Below are 20,213 nucleotides of genomic sequence, written 5' to 3'. Positions count from 1 at the left end.
CTAAGACAGTTGCAACATAGGTGTCCCCCAGCCATCTGCTCTCTGGGCCTGCTCCCACTGCAGGGATTCTAGACAGGCCTTCTTCAGCTCAAGGAGGAAGAAGCTGAGTCTCAGGCAGCAAGTGTCTCAACAAGTGTCTCATCCCAGGGTGGTAATCCCAGGCACATGTACCAGGGGTGGATGGTGTCCCAGGCCAGATGTGGAGTTGGGGGACTCAGCTCGCTGCTTGACAGCATCACCCCTTTGCTCTACACTCAGATTGGAACCCACAGCCCTGAACAAGTAAAAACCTGTGAGCTTCCATCCCTGATTTCCCCGGGACTCCATTGAGAGCCTCTGCAGCTGGCAGCCAGGGGTTTCAAAGGTCACCCCAGCTGGGCGGATTAGAACAACAGATCTCTCTGACCTGGTGAAGTTGGCTGCCCGGCGCAAGGCAAGTTGCAACATCTGCAAGCAGTCAGACAAACGCCCCTTAACTTTTCCAGTCTGGCCCTGGGCTCTGCAGCCTCCCTGGCTCTCCTTCACTGTCTTCCTTTTCGGGCAGACTTTGGACAGGCATCTCAGCAGGACAGTGCTAAAGAGTGGCCGCCCATGCAGCCCGACTCCCGGGAGAGCTGCCTGGGGAAGAAGCCACGGTAAGGCGTGTCCGTTCCCTGGTGGGTGGCCCTGCCCCACTGCTTGCTCCCCTGGGTCACAGCAAGTCAGCAGGTACGGCCCACAGCCGAGGAGAAGCTCGTTCCCGGATTAGGAGTGATTAGGGAATTTGTCAGATTTGAGTGCACTGAAGAGAGGATTAAGGTGGGGAGAGGGAACTGTCATTGCCTTTGCACCTCGGGTGGTTGCTGTGCCTGCTGTGTGCCAGTGGCTCCCAGTGGGCTCATGGCTGACTGCCAGGCTTCCAGTGCAGAGCCTGCTGGGAGCCCTTCCCTGTAGGGAAGGGATGGTATTTCCAGGATGCCTTGCTGCCTGACCAGGTGCTTAAGGACAACGAGCATTTAAAATGTATGCACTTTGGGTAGGGAAGGGGACAGCTGTTTTGTTTATAACTTGAGTCCTAATTTAAGCTCTTCTCTGAGTCTTTTTGCCTCAGAGTTGCCCCTCTTTTGGCCAAAGTTGAAAGTGTTCCTTTCTGGGTTCAAGGGATAATTTAAAGTGCTTTTGATCGAATTAAAGTCAAATTAATTTAGTGCTGCTTTGAATGATTCTTAAGTTCTGCTACTTGTGAAAAGCTTATTTGGAGGGGAGCTTTGGCTGAGCATTGTGTGTCTTTGGCGGTTGAGGGGAGGGTGCTTCTTGCAGCTCCCGGACCACCGCTCTTCTTGATCCCCTCCTCCTTTTGTTCTCTTCTTACTCCTCTCCCCTTTGATCTACATTTAACTGGTATTGAATGTACTCCCCTAGCTAGTATTTGATTGCAGCCACGGAGCACTGCTTTGCGGAGGAAGAAATAATTGCAGAAGCCAGCCAGACCCACTGGTATTTTCAATCGGAATGTGGTCACCAGGCTGGATGAGGGATTAGAGGGGAATAAAGATGGTTTGATTTATTATTATTGTTATTATTATTTTGATAGCACATTCCAAATATGTCAGTAACCATTAATTGGTAGTGCGGACGGAATCTGTTTGTGTATCTGAGGGCAGTGGGCGGGGCAACAGGCCAGCAGAGCTGTTTGGTGTGCCCAGCCAGCCTGGGGCTGGGCTCTGGTTCTGCCTGCGTGATAGTTAATAGCTGCCCTATCCACTCACCTCTATGCCTCGCAGGGCATGGGGTGTCTCCTTGCTGTATTGACTTGTCTGTTCTGTTTCTAACCTGAAGCCCGCCCGATATTCCCACCTGCCCAGGGATGGATGACATCAGTCTTATGTGTTTGAAGCCAAGCATGTTCATTTTGATGATAGCATCCAGAGCCTTCGGGAGACCTCAGAAGGTCTTGGGTCAAGAGAATTTGTAGAGAGGATTCTGAGCCTGTGTCACCACTCCTAGGTTCCGGGTCCCCTGAAAGCAGAGGTGGAAAGGTCTTGTGTCTTCCAAAGCCAGAACTGAAAGCTGAAGCTGGTGTTACATTCCCCAGCCCCTTCCTTTGTTCAACTCTCAGGCTTCTGCCTATTGCATCTCCCATCACTGGGGATAGCAGGAAACCCCTCATCTGGGTCTGGGGCCCCTCCTGGGAGCCCACAGTGTACAGCTGCGATAAGTTGGTTTCCACTTCTTAGCTTTGTGACCTTGCACAAGTGTAGTTGACTTTCTGAGCTCGGTGTCTTCATTTTTTAACGGAGTGTAATCAGAACTGCCTTGCAGGACCAGGGGGTTGAGTGAGATTAGGGCCCAGCACTCTGTCAGGTGCATGCACCCTGCCCATTCAACGCTAGGGCAGACAGGACAGTGTTGTGGAGGCTGCCAGGGGGCCCGGGCCCTCCTACTTCTCACTGTCTACCATCTGCTTCCCACTGCTATTAATCCCACTCAGATACCCTTGCCCTGAGGATAAGCAGGCTGGCCTGGGCTTTCTATCCTTGGTAAAAAAAGATCTGTCCTGCAGGGTGGGGAACCTGCTTTCCCTTTAAGAACAGGATAATGCCATTATTGAGGGCCTTTTATGCTGTGTACTAAGTATTTTATAGACACTCTCATTTGAATCCTCCCCTCAACCTTGTGAGGTTGATATTATCATTCCCAATTTACAGAAAAGGAAATTGAGACCAGGAGTGTTGAAGTACATTGCCCGGACCATGGCTGGAATGTAGCAGTGCCCTGGGTTTGTGGCTGGATCCGACCCCTGTGATACTGCCCTCACTCCCCCACCCCTGGAGCTGGCAGCACAGAGTGCATCCTTCCCCAAACTTCAGTGGCAGTGGAAGAGGCTGGAAGGAGCAGTGTCCCCTCTGGGCTGTGGTCCTAGGTGGCTCTGCAGGATATAAGAGCCTGATTTCTTCCCTACTCCCCTGTTATCACACTCAACACACACACGTAATTGTTCAGTACTGTAACCCTAGCACCTAGCTTGGCACATGGTAGATGCTCAATAAAAATATCTCAATTGAGTGAATGACTATATCCTGAGTCTTACCATTAAATGATATGATTACTTTGAAATGATTCTGCAAACACATATGCAAGCACAATGTTGTAAATACAGCAAAATTCTCATTCTTTCTACTTTTCTGTTTGAAATTTTTCATAATAAAACTTATTTTTAGTTTAAAATTTCCATATTATTAAGTTCCTATTATTATTTTCCTTGTAAACGTACACTCATATAACTGCCTGATATTCTACTGTATTTAACCAGTTCCTACCGTTGGATATTTAACTGTTTTTTTTTCTATTTCTATTTAGCTGGATTATTTTTCTATTTATTTTCCTATAAATAATGTGATTAACATTCTTATATATAAATTAGGGGCTGCATCTCTGATTCTTTCCCAATAATACATCTCTAAATGCAGGATACTAGGGAAAGAGCTGGACTTTTTTTTTCAGGATCTTTTTGCCAAATTGCTCTCCAGAAACATTGCACCAGTTTATACTCCTCAGAAGGGTGTGAGTGTGCCCACAGTCTCACTGGTACTCTATGTTATCTTTCTTTTTGAATGTAAGTTTGGTAATTTTTAAAAAATAATAACTTATTCTTAGTTTGCACTCGTGGATTCTATCTAATGGAGGCTGGGCGTATCCATTTGTGTTGTGGTCATTTGTCTATGTTCTGTGAACCATCCAAGTGCCCATTTATCTGTCCGGCTGTTTTCCTACATATAAAGCATCCTGGTCCTTCATTCTTGTGGCAAACGTTTTATCCCAGATCATCAGCTGCCTTTTAATGTTGTCAACAGTATGCTTTGACATATAGAAAACCTCAGTTCTGTATGTATGTGGTAGCAGCTCTCAACTTTCTCCCTTATTACCTCAGCCTCAGACCCCCTTCCCACCAGCCAACACTGACTGCTAACAGGAGACAAGAGGGCTTAGTGGTTAAGAATGGGAGCTTCGGTGCCTGACCCCTGGGATCAAATGCTAGTTCTGCCCCCTACTAAATACCATGACCTTGGGCCAATTTCTTAATCTCACTGAACCTCGGTTTCTAATCCATAAATGAGATGATGAGATTATCTGTCACTTAGTGTTGTTGTAAGGAGCAAATGGGCTATTATTTATAAAGTGCTTAGAATAGTTCCTGGTTTGTAGTCAGTGCTACCTAAATTTTGCTTTTATTGTGACTTTGCAGTGAAACTGTGAGTCTTATCATTTGGAAAGGATTTTGTTTGCAAAGCTAATACATCATCAGTGAAAGAGAAGCTGGGTTTGTCAAGCAGGGGCTGAGCCCTGTGACAAACAAAACTCGGTCTTTGTTACTTTAACTTGTACTTCAAAATAGATCTCCCTTTTATTTTTGTTAGATGTTATTAAGTTTAAACAAACTAATTACATGCCCAGACACCACTGTTCATTTCTGTCAGCTGACCACACTCAGCATGGGGCTTAAGCTTGTGACTAAAGATCCCTAGAAAGTGAACAGAACAATAAAAACTAGAAATACTGTTCCTCTTCAGTTTAGTGGATGTTTGTCACAGACCTGTGATAGGCCAGGCACTATGGATTCCATGGTGAGTAAGACGTGGTCCCCAACCTGGACCCACATCCCAGCCTGGTGAGTCTCCCACCTGGACTTGGAATCTGGAGCAGGGATACTGGGGATGTACTCCAAGGGGTGGCAACTGGTGTCCAGTGACCTTGGCTGGGGTCTGACAACCCGGCCTCTTTCGTCTACTGCCTGTTTCCCCAGCCTGGTTCTCCAGCCTTTCCTGTGGAGTTTGAGAGCTTCCCTCTTCCTCATCTTTCCAACAGATCCCTCCTCCATTTAGAAGCACCAGAGTCAATTTCTCTAGTTTGCAACCAGGAACTCAGTACCTGTAATTCCATTGCTGGAATCAATCTTAAGGAAGTTCCTTTGTTCCGATCACCTGCCAGCCCCCGTCAACATCTTGTCTAATCCCAACCAGGCCTTGGTCTAGGAGTCAGGAGCCTGAGGTTTTCTTGCCAGTGATGCCATCATTTTGCTTTGTCTCTTTGGGCAAGTGACTTACCTTCTCTGGGTCACAATTATAAATAGAGGAGTTAGCCTGGATAATCTTAAAATGCTGCCTTCTCTGACATTCTGTGACCTTTGAGGCTTTCTCGCAGCCTAGTCCCCGGATGTGGGATGTCCTCCCAGGCTTTGCTCCCTTCCCTCTTTCAGCCCCACCCTCTCCTCTGCCCTCCCCCAGGATCCTTGCCCTATTAACCCCAAACTAATTCCTTCCTTGGAGTATGGTTTCCATTTTTCTTTAGCCTGTGAGCTCACAGTTCAGGCAAAAGCAGCTTGTACTTTCTGCCATAAGCGCCTAATGTAGATATTAATTCTGAAGGTTGAATGACAACTAAGTGCTGACTTTAGACACCCACTGTAAAAACTCTGAGAAACATCTGGTTTCTCTGTTCTTGCCTCAGCTGCCCCTTTCCTGGAAGTTCTCCATGGGGTTTTGGGGAGGCCAGGACATGGCCCTGGGTGCTGGTATCTGGGGTGGGCTGGGCCTCACCCCTGTAGCTCTGCATGTGGGGGACAGAGAGCCTCCCATTCCCAGGGAGGAGCTCCTGGTGGACCCTGACCTGATGGGGCTCCCAGTAAAACCCACGACACTGTGGCCGCAACCAGCACACTGGGCACACCAACCACCTGCAGGGAGGACAGACTGCACTCTGTCTCGTCTGACCTGGTCTTCCTTCCTGTTTGCAGAACATGGGGGATGTGAAGCTGGCTGCCTCGACACACGTTTCCAAAACCTCCCTCACCATGGATCACTCGGGAGTCGGCTCCATGCCCCTGACCGAGGCCCCGGCTTTCATTTTTCCCCCTCGGAACCTCTGCATCAAGGAAGGAGCCACTGCCAAGTTTGAAGGGAGGGTAAGAAGGGGTGCTGGGGGAGGCAGAGGGGAGGCTAGTCGGGGGGTCGCTGCTTCTACTCCAGACTTTTCCTCTGCAGGCTGACTTGGCAGAAAGCCTGCTTTTCTTTTGGACCCACATATAAAGTAAATAGATACCAATTTACTGTATTTCTTTTGTTTATGGTTGACTTCGGGCTATGGTGAAGAACTCGGGTGTGCTGGGTGGGGAACATAATGAGATGTTTTGCTATTAACACAGGTCTTGTTCTGGGTACGTGCACCTGATTATAGGAGGAGAATACATGGGGTGGTGGCCAGAAGCGCACAGCTGGGATTTAAATATGTGCACACACATCTGGACTATTGAGAGCTAACTCTTATTTTTCTCTTACTTCCTACCTGGAGGGAGTGTTTGGTTAACTAAGCTTCTCGTGTATGCACTTGATACACCCAGAGCAGTGGGGTGGCAGATAGGACCCCTTATTTCAGTTCTGTCACCTTTTGCTAATGGGTGTTGGTCTCTTGCTCTTACTGGACCTCCATTTCTTCTTCTGCAAATGGCAATGATAATTTCTTGCCCACCTTGTGCTAGAGAGGAGAAGAAGAAGATGGGAAGGTTAGCTGTAAGAACACTGAGGTTATGCCCAATTGGAGAAACTTTTAATAAGCTGCTGGCTCAGGCCACCAGGAAGTGGAATCATCATCTTGACGTGGAGATGCACGTGGAAGACAGGGGGTTTGCAAGTAATATTCGTCCTGGATTAAACACGGGCAGTCTTCCCCAGGAAATGCTTTAGAAGCTAAAAGGTTTGATCTGAACAAAAGAAAGCTGAGGTGATGAGGAACTCATAGGTGGCACTATGAATCTACAAGTTAAGAGCAGGCCCCTGAAATCTTGTGGCAAGAAGGGGTCAAGTACATCACTCTTCCTGGATGACACTGGGCCTGCCTTTGTTTGAGTGGCAGGGCTGGCTGTGTGGTCATCTGGAGAGTATTCAGGGGCTGCAGTGCATTGTGTCCTCTGCACAGGCCCATCTAGCCTGCTGTTTGGTGGTGGGTATGACGTTCCTTGTTGTGTCTTTTACCTGAAGAAGATTGTTGGGGCATGTTGGTGTTGCTGCTGCAGGGTCTGTTTCTGCTCTCTGGGCACTCCCAGGCTGGGGGCTCTTTCCTGTTGCCCTGACTGTGGTTCCCCCATCCCCACATCCCCACAGCTGGCAGGAAAGAGGCAACAGGAAGAATCCCTGGGGATTTAGAAATGGGAGTGAAGTACTGACACATGCTACAACATAAATGAGCGCTGAAAACATGTGAAGTGAAAGAAGTCAGACAAAAAAGGTCACATACTGAATTATTCCACAATCTGAAATGTCCAGAATCCACAAACCTGCAGCGACAGTAGATGAGAGGTTGCCAGGAGCCTAGGGAGGAGGAGTAGGGAGTGACTGCTTGTGGGTTTCTTTTGGGGATGATGACAATGTTCTGAACTTAGATAGTAGTGGTGGTTGCACCACTTTGTGAATGTGTTATAAGACACTGGATTTACACTTAGAAATGGAAAGTGAACTTTTAAAGAATGGCTTAGCAAAACCCGTCCTCTCTCCATACCCACCCTCCCACCCTACTGCTTCTCAGGGATGGACCCCTTCCTCAAATCCAGACAGATGTGGAGAGAAAGAGATGACTTAGCTTTTGTAGATGAAGATGTCTCTGCTCCCTTTGCTGACTGTGGAAGCCATGCAGGAGCTGAGCTTTCTGGTTATTTGACTTGGAACCTTCGTAGAATGAGCTCTGGCGCAGGAGTCCACACACTGAAGTTCTCTGTTAGTCGTCCTGTGGTAGGCAGGTCAGACCTTCTCTGGACCTCGATTTCCTTATCTGAGAAGAAACAACTAGTTGTTTCTGTATTTTCTGGCCTGCAGGGATGTGAAAAGAAAATGAGCTGAAGAAGAAAATGGTAAAAACACTTCATAAAGTCAAAAAGTTTAATAACAAAATTTTTTAAAATGAGGTGATGGTTACATACATAAACAAGTCTTAAACAAGTCAGCGGCATTTCATGCATTCACCATGTTGACTGCAATGTTTGTGGAGTGTAGCATTCTTCATGTGAACGTTTTATTTTGCCTACATTGAGGAAATAGTTCACTTCGTATATTACATGTGGACCATAGGTCAAAATGAATGTATTCCTTAAAAGTCAGCTTGCAGATCTCCGTTACCATGTCCCAACTTCCTGGAGTTAACCCAGCACAACACCTTGATGGCATGCTGGTGTATGGTGGGCACAGAAGGAAGATGATTCTAGGGAGACATTAGATGGAGTGTCTGGCTACATCTGAGAATTTGCAGAGAGAAACTCAGAGGAGGGGCTGACCTAGAGAGTGCTCTGTAAACTAGCATGCTGAGAGTGCATATTATCACTGTGGCAAAGAACAGAAAGGAAGGCTTTGCATCAGGGAAGGGCCATGTCAGATGACTCCAGGATGAGGAGGTGGTTGATTGGATACTGACCTGGCGCCTTCAGAGAGGGGAAAGGTTAAGGTGGTGGTGGCCTAAGTGACAAGAGCTTGGAGTAGGAGTTTTTAATTATAAAAGACCAAGTGCCAAATGGGGCCACCCCCTGATCACAACCAGGGGTTCTCTGCCTCTAGTGTGTTTAAACCTTCTCTCCTGTGGCCATTTGTCCCTGCCTGCAGCTGACCCCTCTCCCCAGGCCCTGGGATGCATCCTGTTCTAGAGGCTTTTTCTGCACCAGCCAGTCCTGGTGTCAGTTTCACAGCAACCCCCGGGACCTCAGCTCTCCAGTAACTGAGCTCTTGCGGAATCTCTTACAACTGAATGACTTTTAAAATAAGCCTTCAAACTACTTCTTAGGCCCAGGCTGGTGCCCACTGCAGCCGCTGGAACCCTTCTCTTCCTTGCAGCAGTCCTCATGACCTCTGTCAGCTTTCCTCTCCCCACTCTCCCTTCTAAAGCATTGCCTCCACCAGCTTGAGCTCTAAAGCCTGGGTGTGGAAGTTACTAGGTTGTGCCAGCTTCTTCTGCAGGGGGCAGAGGGACCCTCCCATCACTGTAGGAACACAGTGGACCCCACAGATGTGAGAATATTTTAAAAGTTTGTTTCCTACTGCCTTCTGAAGCTGATAATTAGAAGTTAGTTCAAGCTTGCACTTTCTGGTTTTATTCCTGAAAAGAGGTAAAAACTGCTTCCTGCCCTGCCCCTCTTCCTCTTTATGCCTATTTTTAGGTCAAGGACTTAATGAACCCCTCCCCACCTCCCTCCAATAAAGCCCCTCTTTCTATCAAAAAGACTTAGTGACCTTAAGGCAGGACCAAAGGTGCCCCTGTGGTTCTTTTCTTTTTCTAAGAAACTCCAAACTGTGAGATGTTCATCCCACACCATCTATGCCTCATGTCTATTCGGGTCTTTCCACTTTGTGGCAGATACTTTGAACCAACATGTAACCCATGACCAATCCCCTTTGCCCTTCTCTCTTCCACTCTAGAGGCCACTGCAGAGGCTTCCTTTGCAGCTAAGACTGGCTCAGTAACACATTTGGCTGAAGTCGGCTAGGGAATTTCTGGGAAAGCTCTAGCTTTTCTGATTAAAACAAAACAAAATTAAAAAAATTGCTGGCGCTCTCATATTCCACCTCTCTCCTGCTTCCTGCCTTGAAAGCATTTTTGATACTTGGTGCTCAGGCAGTCATATTAAAACCATGAGGCAACAAGCCAGAGTACAAAGGATTGGTTGGGGTGGACGTGGGTTGGGGGTGCAGTAGTGGAGGCAGCATAAAGACCAGCAGCTAAGAGACAAAACTCCTACGGCTTAGCCTAATTCCAGATAGGACCTTTGGCTGTGATCATCACAAAGGAAATTTTGCAAAAACTGTTCCTAACTGATTAATACCTAATGAGATGCATGTGGAGATACTGTCTCTTTACATGATGGAATACACAGGGGAGAAGACGTAGCACAGAGAAGAAAAAAATCCCTTTCAGACCTTTCTACCAACAGTAAGGGGAGTGCTTGAGTTGAATGTGGTCTTGTGGTTAAAACATTCTGGAAGAATTTGTTCCTCCCTGGCTGTGTGCATCTAGCTTGACCCAACAGGGTCTAGGGCCTATGAGAGGAAGTCAATCACGTGAGGTTAAGTAGTAATTTAATATCACTATAGAAACTACTGTTTAATCAGGGTCTGCTGATTAGGCCGAAACTATCTACCTCTGCCCTTTCTTGGTTTGCTCTGCCAGCTTGAGGAGATTGTATTTTCCAGATCTCATATAACTTTGGATCTCTATCTCATCAGTACCACCTTTAGACCCAGGCAACCCGAGCCCACATTCCAGAAACCCCTGTTCCTTTGGCTGCACCCTCACCTCAGAGTAAGGGATCTGTCTGCCCAAGGGATGTGCCCCCTGGAGCCACGCTGTTCTCCATGTTCTAGGCACCCAGGACCTTGGCATTCTCTACCAAAGGCTACCTCTAAGGCCTTTGTGGACCTCTTCCTGTGAGAAGATACTTCTAGGCCTGAGTGGTATGGTCAAGGGGTATCTGTTTGCCTGGGGGGACAAGAAGGTAGATGAAACTCAGATGTGGGGGTCTGTTGTCTGCCCCTGTGCTTAGGAGGACCCCGATGATGCAGAATGCAACTCAGATGAGAACAGCAGCACAGTGGACTGTGCCACCGCCCGGGGAGCACTGCTGCACCCAGCGCGCTGGGGCCTCCATGCACAGAGAGCCCGGGGCCGTCTGAAGCGCCGCCAGCTGCCCTGGTGCCCGTGCGAGCGGCTGAAGGGCCGCTGGGCTGCTTCCCCCAGCACAGAGTCAAGTACGAGAGGAGCCAGGGGGTAGGAAAAATACTGAAATTACTGGAAATTCTTCCCTTCTGCCCTGGAATTCATTCTTATCAGAAAAAGCAAACATGGTGATGGGCCCTGGCTGTGCTGTGAATCCAATGAGCTGATACTTTAGTGCCTCTTGAAGTACAGCCCAGATGAGGTTTCTGCCCAGACCCAGGGGCTTGATGTTTACTGAAGGGGGCTTCCCAGGTAAGGGCTAGCCTGGCCTCACTGAGGCATGTTTACGTTTAAGTTGTGGAGGCTGGAGGAAGGGAAGAGAGAAGGTCTGACACAGGAAAGCAGGACTAACTCCTCAGTTTCCTTCCACTTTCACTACCAGTGATATCCTTTCCCCACGCACTTCTTCCCAGCTCACTTCTAACTCAGAAGTGCTCAACCACTTAGAGAAATTTCGAGGAAGTATCTGGTCTGCACTCTGTCCTCAGAAGTCTTAACAGTGTGGTTCTTGAGAAAAACATGCATATAAAACAGTAGGATATGACAGGATAATCAGATGCTTGAAATAGTTCAATTAACAGTTTGTACTATAGGAATTTAGTGGAGATTAAGATGAGGTGTGCAGTGAATTGGGAAACTGGTTTCTTGCTTCCTGACTCCTGTCTTTCCTACACTGCAGGTCTGACTGTGCCACCCGCTGCTTAATATCCTCCAGCCTTAGGTCAGCTCCTAGCTCCCCAGCCCTGACCCCTGCTCCTCCCTTCCTTCCTCTAACACATCCTGCCCCAGCCTTGCTTGCCCAGCCCACACATCTGCAGCACAGGTACTTTGTCCTGGGATCACCTTTGTGGAAAAAGGGTAAACAAAGAAAGTATTTTATCTTCCCTGTCGATTATGGGGTTAGGAATGGGGGCAGAGCGTGAAGGAAGGGAGCTAGCGTTTATCTGTGCCCTCTTGGCACCAGGCTTGTGATCTTAGTTATTTTGTCCTCGTGGTAAAGTAGCTTTATCCCTATTTTTTATAGAGGAAGAACCTAGTGGCTCAGAGTAATTATAAAACTTGCCAAGGTTATGTCAGTAAGTGAAGGAGGCAGTACTTTGCGGTCCAAATCTTGTATTCCTTGAACTTCGGGATGTCATTCCTTTTACAGGTCTCACCTGGTTCCTTAAACTCGCTGAGTGTTTCTTATGCATTTCTGTGCCCCAGGAGGAGCACAGTGCCTGCCACATGAGGGGTGCTCAATAAATGTTTGGTTCCCGGAGAACCAAGGTGGTAGGGTCTGACTCCAGACCTCTTGCCAGTCAAACCAGTAGGGATTTGGTCCCGGGCTTCTTATAGGGTCTTTCCTCCCCTTTCTCCATCCTATTCCTTGCACTGTTTCCCACCCACATCCTGGCCTCCCTGCTCCCTTCTTTTTCTCAGGGCATACCTTTATCAAGGATGCCCTTCCTTCTCCCACTCTCTTTTATCCAGCATCAAAGTCCAATTTTAATGCTACCTCCTTCAGGCTACTTTCCTTACGTATGTTTTCTCCTTAAAGCACTTTATTAGAGGACAGAGGAGCCATGGTAATAGGATGTGGAAGATTCCCAATAATCACATAAAATCATTTATGAGTCATAACCACAGGAAAGAGTTGACCACTTTGGCCTTTTACAAATGTATTATTCATTAATCATCTCTGTGCCTTTAACTTTATTATAAAGAAAAAAATGATTTATATGTTAAACTATTTTTAAAACAAAAACTCCAGCAAAGTGAAAAAGTTCCTTGCCTTGACCCTCACTTCCACCATCCAGAGGCTGCTACGGTGAACAATTTAGGTACCCTTCCAGAAATATTCTGTGCAAATATAAACCTATCTCTGCATATATTTTTATATATACAAATGGACCCATGGACTGATTTGTAACCTGTTCTTTTTTAAAAAATATCAATCCATAGATAAAGCTCAAAAGTGTCAGTTATAGCTACAGAATAGAAAATAAACTCTGTAAGCCAAAAGTAAAGGAATGGTGAATGGTAAGGGAGAGGAGGGGAAGGAGGATGAGAAAACTTTAAGGGTACTGATGTCCTCATCTTACACACTGGGAAGGGAGGCGGTACCATCTAAAACAGACGGATCAAATAACAGAGGCTTGAGTATATATGACTTAAAACCATAATGACAGAGGTCAAAAATGGTCAGCCCATTGGCCATATCTGGCACACAGACCTTTTATGTTTGGTCAGCAGTATTCTCAAAAACTTTGAGCTAAGATTTAAAAATGGAAAACTTACACATACAATTCATTTCTGAATGACTTTTCTCAAAAAATAAGATCCAGCAATACTTCCACGTGGCAAAACCTGGTCGGTGGGTGCTACCCCCTGCATCTAAGCGTGTCTTTGCCAGGCTGCTGTAATTCTCCCCCATTCCCAGTCATCTCCCAGTGCGTGGGCAAGCATCTGTTGCCAGTTATGACTGTGCTTTTCCCCGGCCACATTCATGTTAATAGTGGGAAAGTGATCAGTGGGTAGGAAGAGCCTCGTGATGTTTCTTGTCCCCACCTGCTTTCTATACTTGTGTATCCTCCCCAGATTCTGTAGGCATTTGAGTTTGTGATCTTGTCATTAATGTCCAATACAAGATCTAAAAATCAAAGAAGGACTGGTGAGAGGGACGCAGTGTCTAACTCAGTGAAATTTCTCATCATTCATAGTGGGAATTCACTAAGTGATTTCTAAATTCTTAAAGAAATAGACAGAGTGTATTACCTTGAACGACAGAGTTGTTGAGGAGAGTATATAGCTCAGTGGTAGAGTGCATGCCTGGCATGCATGAGGTCCTGGGTTCAATCCCCAGTACCTCCATTAAACAAACAAACAAATTACCTCACTCCCCCCGCCAAAAAAAAAACAAACAAAAAAGAATTACTGAGTTTAATGATAAGAATAAGAAGATGATTTCAATGATCGTATCTGGAAAGTGATACTATGGCAGGGAGGGGAAAGAGTGAGAGGGAAAGAAACATTTCATCATTTTATACCCTCAACTTTCACCTTGCACTTTATGTACATTCTTGTTGCTTGAGTTTTTTTAACAGTAGGTGAGAATGACTCCTGTAATTTATAAAAAGCACAATAAAATTGCCTGTAAAAAGACTTGGCATATCTATCTGAGTTCAATGTCTAGATTCTATTTGATAAAAGGTCAAAGATAAACACACAGTTTACACTGAAAGGAATGTAGACAGTCTAGGTGTGGAAAAATATATGGCACTGCATCAATATACATTACACAACTCTGCCAGCAACTAGACAAATGGAAATTAAAATACCTTTAAAGTATTTATGTACCTGAAAAACTGGCGACATAAAAGATGCCAAGAGCCCACTGTTGGGGCTATGAGGAAACAGGTGCAACAGGGAACATTGCTGGGAGTGCTGGTTCAGCGTTTCCAGGGCTCAGACTGGCAGAATGTTACAGGCGCAATAAAACCCTGATGTGCTTTGCCAAGAATTTTGCTTTTGACACTCTGACTTAAAGTAGAAAGAAAAAAGTAGTTGGTACAGAAATGTTCAGAACACTATTTAAAGTGACAGAAAAGGAGCTAGTTTGTGCTCCAAAGGAGATAATTAAACAAACACATCATTTGGGGAGCTACACCCACAAATGGAAATGTGTGCGAATAACACCAAGTGGATAGAGAAGTAGAGCGAGGACATTGCACAGTCTGATCGCTGCCGCATAAAAGCATCTACGTGTTCACTGCCTAAAATAAGGCGAGGATTTGGAACCATGCAAATAGAGTTATTTTTTGTTCTTTAAGTATGTGTGTTTTTTAAGTTTGTGGCAATAGTTTACCAATCAGGGAAGAGAAGACAGGTGCTGTCTAGATATATCTGTCTCTTCTAGTAATCAGCCTTTAGGCGCCTATTGTTTTAACATGTTTCCAATTACTTGACTGTCTGCCTTGAAATGGAAACAGAACTGTGTGGCAAAATGAGCAATGAGAGATGGAGACACCAGATGAGGCTTTTCTTACTCTCTCTGTTTGCTCATGGAGACCTAAGGAACACGGTATGAAGCACCAGGTTTGACATTCGTCAGTGGGGGTCTCCATGGGCACCCAAGTTCTCAGGAAGGTCTGGTTTATTTTTTCACATAGCTTTAGTTTCTACAGAACCTGAGATGTTCACAGTCCTCATAATATGCAACTTTCCTCCAACTTTATTTTTTAATTAATTAATTTATTTTTATCAAGTTATAGTCGGTTTCCAATGCTGTATCAATCTCTGGTGTACAGCACAACTTTTCAGTCATACATGAATATACACATATTCATTTTCATATTCTTTTTCACCATGAGCTACCACAAGATCTTGTACATATTTCCCTGTGCTATACAGTATAATCTTGTTTATCTATTCTATATATACCTGTCAGTATCTACCAATCTTGAACTCCAGGTCTGTCCCTTCCCACCCACCTCCCCTGTGGCAAACATGAGTTTGTATTCTATGTCTGTGAGTCTGTTTCTGTTTTATATTTAAGTTTATTTGTCTTCTTTTTTCCCTCCAACTTTAAATGAAGTTAATCATTAAGATGCAACTTTCTTAAAAGTTGGCCAACACAGGAAAAGTTGATATTCCTCTGTGCTCTGGATTCTGGCACTACAGAGAAAAATAAAATGTGATCTCCCTTGTCAGCAATCTTGCAACTAATGGATTATCAATTTTTGTAGTGGAAAATTAATTTTTCTTCCTCTCTGAAGCCTTTTCCAGCTCTTCCAGTCCATTGTATTCTTTTCCATTGCCATATTCTAGGAAGGTTATATTCTGCTCTCTAGAATTTAGTTGGTTGATTAACATAACATGTTGTGGAAAGAATACTGTCCTGGGTTTCTTGTTCCTATGAAGTTGCCTCAAAACTTTTGACAAATCACTGTATCTCCCTGAGTCTCAGATTCCTTCTTATAAAATCATAATTTAGATGACCCTTAAGGCCCTTTGTGAGCTGAAATTCTATGATTTATTTATTGTAGTGTGTATTCCCAACTTCACATGTCTAATTTTTAAAAAAACACTCCTCAGTCCCAGCTCCTGCTAGGTGCCCAGTAAAGAGAGATTATTTGTTCAGTCTGTGAATTTTCCAAATTTTAATCTCTTGCATCATTAAAATAATGTTCTGCTTTTATATAAGGTAGAGTTTGAGTGTTTGTATTTGATTCATTTAACTGTTTATCGAACACTTCACCGTGAACCAGGTCCTGTGTGCATTAATTGTTCAGAACCAGAAGTGTTTAAGGAGGGCTGTATCAGCTTCTGAGGACTGTATGGGATCCACAAATCAGGTTGGGAGTTGGACCAAATAATCTTGACATTTGTTCTCATCTTTAACATTTTATTGTTTTATTCAGTTCCAACATCTTGGTGTTGGAGTTTTCTTTATATTTTGTTCTGATCTTGTCTTATTTTTTAATTGAATGTAATTGACATAACATTATACTAGTTTCAGGAGTACAAAACCATCATTCAATATTTGTATAAGTTGCAAAATAAACACCCAATGTCTAGTTAATACCCATCACCATAGTACAAAAATTTTTTCTAGTGATGAGAATTTTTAAGATTTGCTCTCTTAGCAACTTTCAAATATGCAATATAGTATTATTAACTAACTGTGGTCACCATGCTACCATTACATCCCTAGGACTTATTTATGTTATAACCTAAAGTTTGTACCTTTTTGACTCCCCTCACCCATTTCACCCCCAACCCTCAGTGACCACCAGTCTGTATCTATGAGCTCATTTTTAGATTCCACATGTAAGTGAAATCATATAGTATTTGTCTTTCTCTGTCAGACTTATTTCACTTAGCTCAAGACTCTCCAAGTCCATCCATGTTGTCACAAATGACAGGATTTCCTTTCTTCTATATAGCTAAGTAATATTACATTGTGTATATATATATACACACCACATTTTCTTGAGCCATTCATCTATCAATGGACAGATTTTTAATAATATACTATACATTTGGACAGCATGTTATAGTGTACAAAGCCCTTCTATGTTTATTAGAAGGTAGAAAGTGCTAATTACTCTGTCTCCCATTTCTAAGCTCTTGGGAAGGGAGAGGCAGAATTAAATGGAATGAAACGTATGAATGGAGGCCCAGTGACTCCCAGGGCACAGCGCTCTCAGGGAGAACTAGGCTGAAGGATGAGGTCGGGTCTCTAATTAGCTTCTATGAGTTGACTCTGCCTATCCACTCGTGGACAGCGGAGCTGAAACGTGGTCAGCACCCCCTGAGGGATGAGACCCTGCCATGGGGCTGGGCTAACCTGCCAGGGGTCCCAGGTACTCCTCACTCAGCCCCTTCCAGGCTTCGTCTACTGTGGGGTTCTTCTTTGAGCACTTATCCTCAGCCCAGAAGCCTTCCGTGGTTTGGGGTCAGGCTCCCGGCTTGGCATTCAGTGTTGTCCACAGCGCGGGGTAGGCTCCTGGATCAGTGCTCTTCCCAACTGCACTATGACCTGGGCCCACCATCTCTGAGCAGTTCTTAGGCTTTGCCTCTCTGACTTCTGTCATATTTCTAACTGGAATCTGGATCCCAAATATACAAGAGTGCTACCCAGGCTCTTCCAAAAGTCACTTCTACCAGGGAGCCCACCCTGCTTCTCTCTGCCAGTTATGGTCTCCTTCCTTCTGAATCACCTGGGGCTTTCTTATACTTTTTACCTTTGGCTTCATGTTCTGGTTATTTACGTGCTTGCCACTAAAATGAAAGCCCATTAGGGGTGATTTCTTACTCATTTCTGGGTTCTTCACAGCATCTAGAAGGGTACCCTGCCATGGCAGGTATTCAGTAAGGCCTGTGGTTAGATCATAGCTAACAAGGATGCATTTAAATACACTAGAGCACTGTAGTCAGCCTAGTGATGCTAAAATGCCGTCCTTCACAAGCATCTTTGCTTGGCAGTTTGCTGGTTATCACAGAGAGTTGGCTTCTCTTAGGACCAGTGGTGTGACACTAGCAGGAGTGTTGGGCTGCTGGTCATAGATCTGGGTCTTTGTCTCTAATTTGCTCTGATTTCTGGGCTTTAGTTTCCTCATCCATAAATAGAGGTTGGACTGGATGACTCTGATGCCTCTTCCTGCTCTAGCATTCCACAATTCCATAAACATAAAACTTAAACAAGGTTTTAGAGTAGAGACCTAGTGGTATTAGTGTGCCCACCAACTCGCCCCCAGCGTACGTGAAGTTGTGACACTCAGGAAGGCTGACCTGAGTCAATGGTTTGCAGGTTAACTGAGTTCAGCAAACAGTAACTCTAGGCAGGGTGTTTGGTGCCCCCTGGGATAAAAGGATGACAGAGGACCAAGAGGCCATCCCTCCATTCAAGAGAGTCCCACTCTCAATCGCTGAGGCTGTGAACCGGCCCCTCCACACTCATTCCACACACCCCGGCATCGAGTGCTGGGATGCCTTCTGGGAAGGTGGGATGTCAGACCTGATGGCTCCTTCAGCTTCGCTCCCTGTCCCTCGCCTCTGCTTGAGGACACTCTGAAATGAGAGTGGGTGGGACACAGGAATGTGAACAGATATCCTGTGTCCTGCCAGCACTGGCTGAGTGGTGTGAGGCTGAGAAATGGGCCCTCTCATGCTCTCTCACTGGGTGACACACAGGGTCTCTGACCTGCACCTCTAGGAAATGCAGGTCCATCCCCTTCAGAAAACTCCAGCAGGATCAGGGCAGGCTGACCCGGAGGGAGTAGGGTGGGGGCCCACAGAGTGCTGGAGTGTAGGCGGCTGGCACAGGGCCCGTGAAGTGTGAAGGACTTGGCTCACCCAGCCCCTCCAACCCTGGGAAGCCTGACAGGGGAGTGAAAAATAAGCCTGGAGGAGCTGGAGCCAGGAAGGCAAGGAAAAGCAAATCAAATCTGGATCCTGATGGAAAAGGCATGAGGCTGAGGGACCCAGGCACCTGAACATACTTTCCGAGGCCGGTCATGCTGGCCTTGCCTCATCCATGAGCAGGGAGGGGAGGTTGAGGCCGTCGAGACTGGTTCTGTGGCTGCAGCCTCCACAGCCAGGCTGCTTGGGGGCAGACACCATCCCATTCAGTGCCATGCTCTGTGGGGCCAGGAGATAGGGAGACTTGCTACAGTTAAGTCCGGAGAGGAGAGGGGAGACACTGGTTTCTGGAAGTGGCGAACATAATGACCTAGAGCCGGTGGGTCCCCCCCACGCGTAATGAACATTGTGCTTGATTAACAACTTACCTAGGGCAAAGCTCTTATAATAAAGTCAAATCAATCAGCATCCCACCCCAACCCCTTCATTTTTAACAGCCATGGCATGAGGCTTTTTGGAGTTTGGGGTGAAATCTGGACACCTAGGTGCCAGAATCACTGGTGGAGATGCTGTGTAGAGAGTGTTTCTCAAAGTGGGGTCCATCAGAGCCCACTAGGGTGCTTGGAGGGTCCCATCCCAACCCCACTGAGGTGAGACCACAGAATCTGCATCTGAACACACTATCCCTACGCAGGTTCTTCTTCAAGCCGCTGAAGTGAGATTATTGGCCTGGAGAGGTGGAAGCAAAGGTCAGGGCTGCAGGTTTCAGCTGCACACGGGGGAAGACGTGGGTGTGGCTGAGGCGGTGGATGAGGAGGAGGGGACTGGACTTCCATGTCCTGTGTAATTTACTTCTGGGAATGATGTGTCTGACAATCTCAGATTGGGAAAGGTATTTATTGCTCAAGCACATTGGTGACTCATAGAGATCAGTTGGATATATGCTGTTTTCATGAACTGTATGTGAATGTATATAGTGCTTTATAGATAAAAAGAGTAAGACTTTTTGCCCCTCCTCCCCAAACCAATTTTCACCCCCTTAGGGGTGATATTGCCCCCATATAGCTTGAATTTTATAGTGCTTTGAATCCTCTCCTGAGGTGGAGGTGAGGGATCAGAAAAGAGCAGAAGGAAAGTTAGGGTGGGAAAAACAGATCTGGGGTACAATGAGCACACAGAAATAAATGCCATATAGTCTTGTAGAGTTGATAAAGATGGACTTCAAGTGTGACTGTAAGCTTCCTAAAAATCACGGTCAGGAACAAGACCCAGTCTGTCCAACCAAGGTAAACTCATTTGCTCAGGAGATGCAATCACAGGACATAACCAATAGGACCTCTGCTCTGGTATGAACCTGTGGATACGTCCCCATTTCCCATGCCTAAGTAAGGGGAAGTATCTGCGTTTTCAAGGCAGTAAGAGATGCTATTTGGGCTAAAGAGTGGAGGATCCTGGCTCTGTCATTGTCCTCTGCTCTGTGATCCCTGCCCCCCTGGACCCAAAACTCAGATCCCCTGGGCGTCTGCCCTTCCTCGTTCCTAAACCAGTGCAGGCCCCTCCGGTTGCTCTTCAACTCATCTCCCTGTGGCCATGAGATCTCTCTGTTCTACATTTGGTCATGCTGCCTGAATCTCTCAGTGTCC

The 20,213-nt window shown here is 45.9% G+C and overlaps 1 protein-coding gene and 1 non-coding gene across 3 annotated transcripts in view; both read left to right on the top strand.

Annotated features, from left to right (window-relative positions):
* Positions 1 to 495: 495 nt before the first annotated feature.
* The window catches only part of MYLK (myosin light chain kinase), a 173,618-nt gene continuing 153,900 nt past the window's right edge, over positions 496 to 20,213 (top strand). Inside the window, exons 1-2 of one of the 2 annotated variants that reach the window (XM_045507222.2) lie at positions 496 to 635; positions 5,774 to 5,941. In XM_045507222.2, the coding sequence (XP_045363178.2) occupies positions 5,777 to 5,941 (165 nt within the window). In that variant the 5' untranslated portion in view covers positions 496 to 635; positions 5,774 to 5,776. The remainder of the gene's footprint in view (positions 636 to 5,773; positions 5,942 to 20,213) is intronic. The other variant, XM_045507221.2, reaches the window with a different exon arrangement.
* Positions 13,504 to 13,578, top strand: TRNAA-GGC (transfer RNA alanine (anticodon GGC)). The gene has a single exon. It is a non-coding gene; the product is annotated as a tRNA-Ala (tRNA).

Source organism: Camelus bactrianus, chromosome 1 (assembly GCF_048773025.1).
Source record: "Camelus bactrianus isolate YW-2024 breed Bactrian camel chromosome 1, ASM4877302v1, whole genome shotgun sequence".
Classification (NCBI taxonomy): Eukaryota; Metazoa; Chordata; class Mammalia; order Artiodactyla; family Camelidae; genus Camelus; species Camelus bactrianus.
The sequence above is the reverse complement of the archived record's forward strand: the minus strand, read 5'-3'. Positions and strand labels throughout refer to the sequence as shown.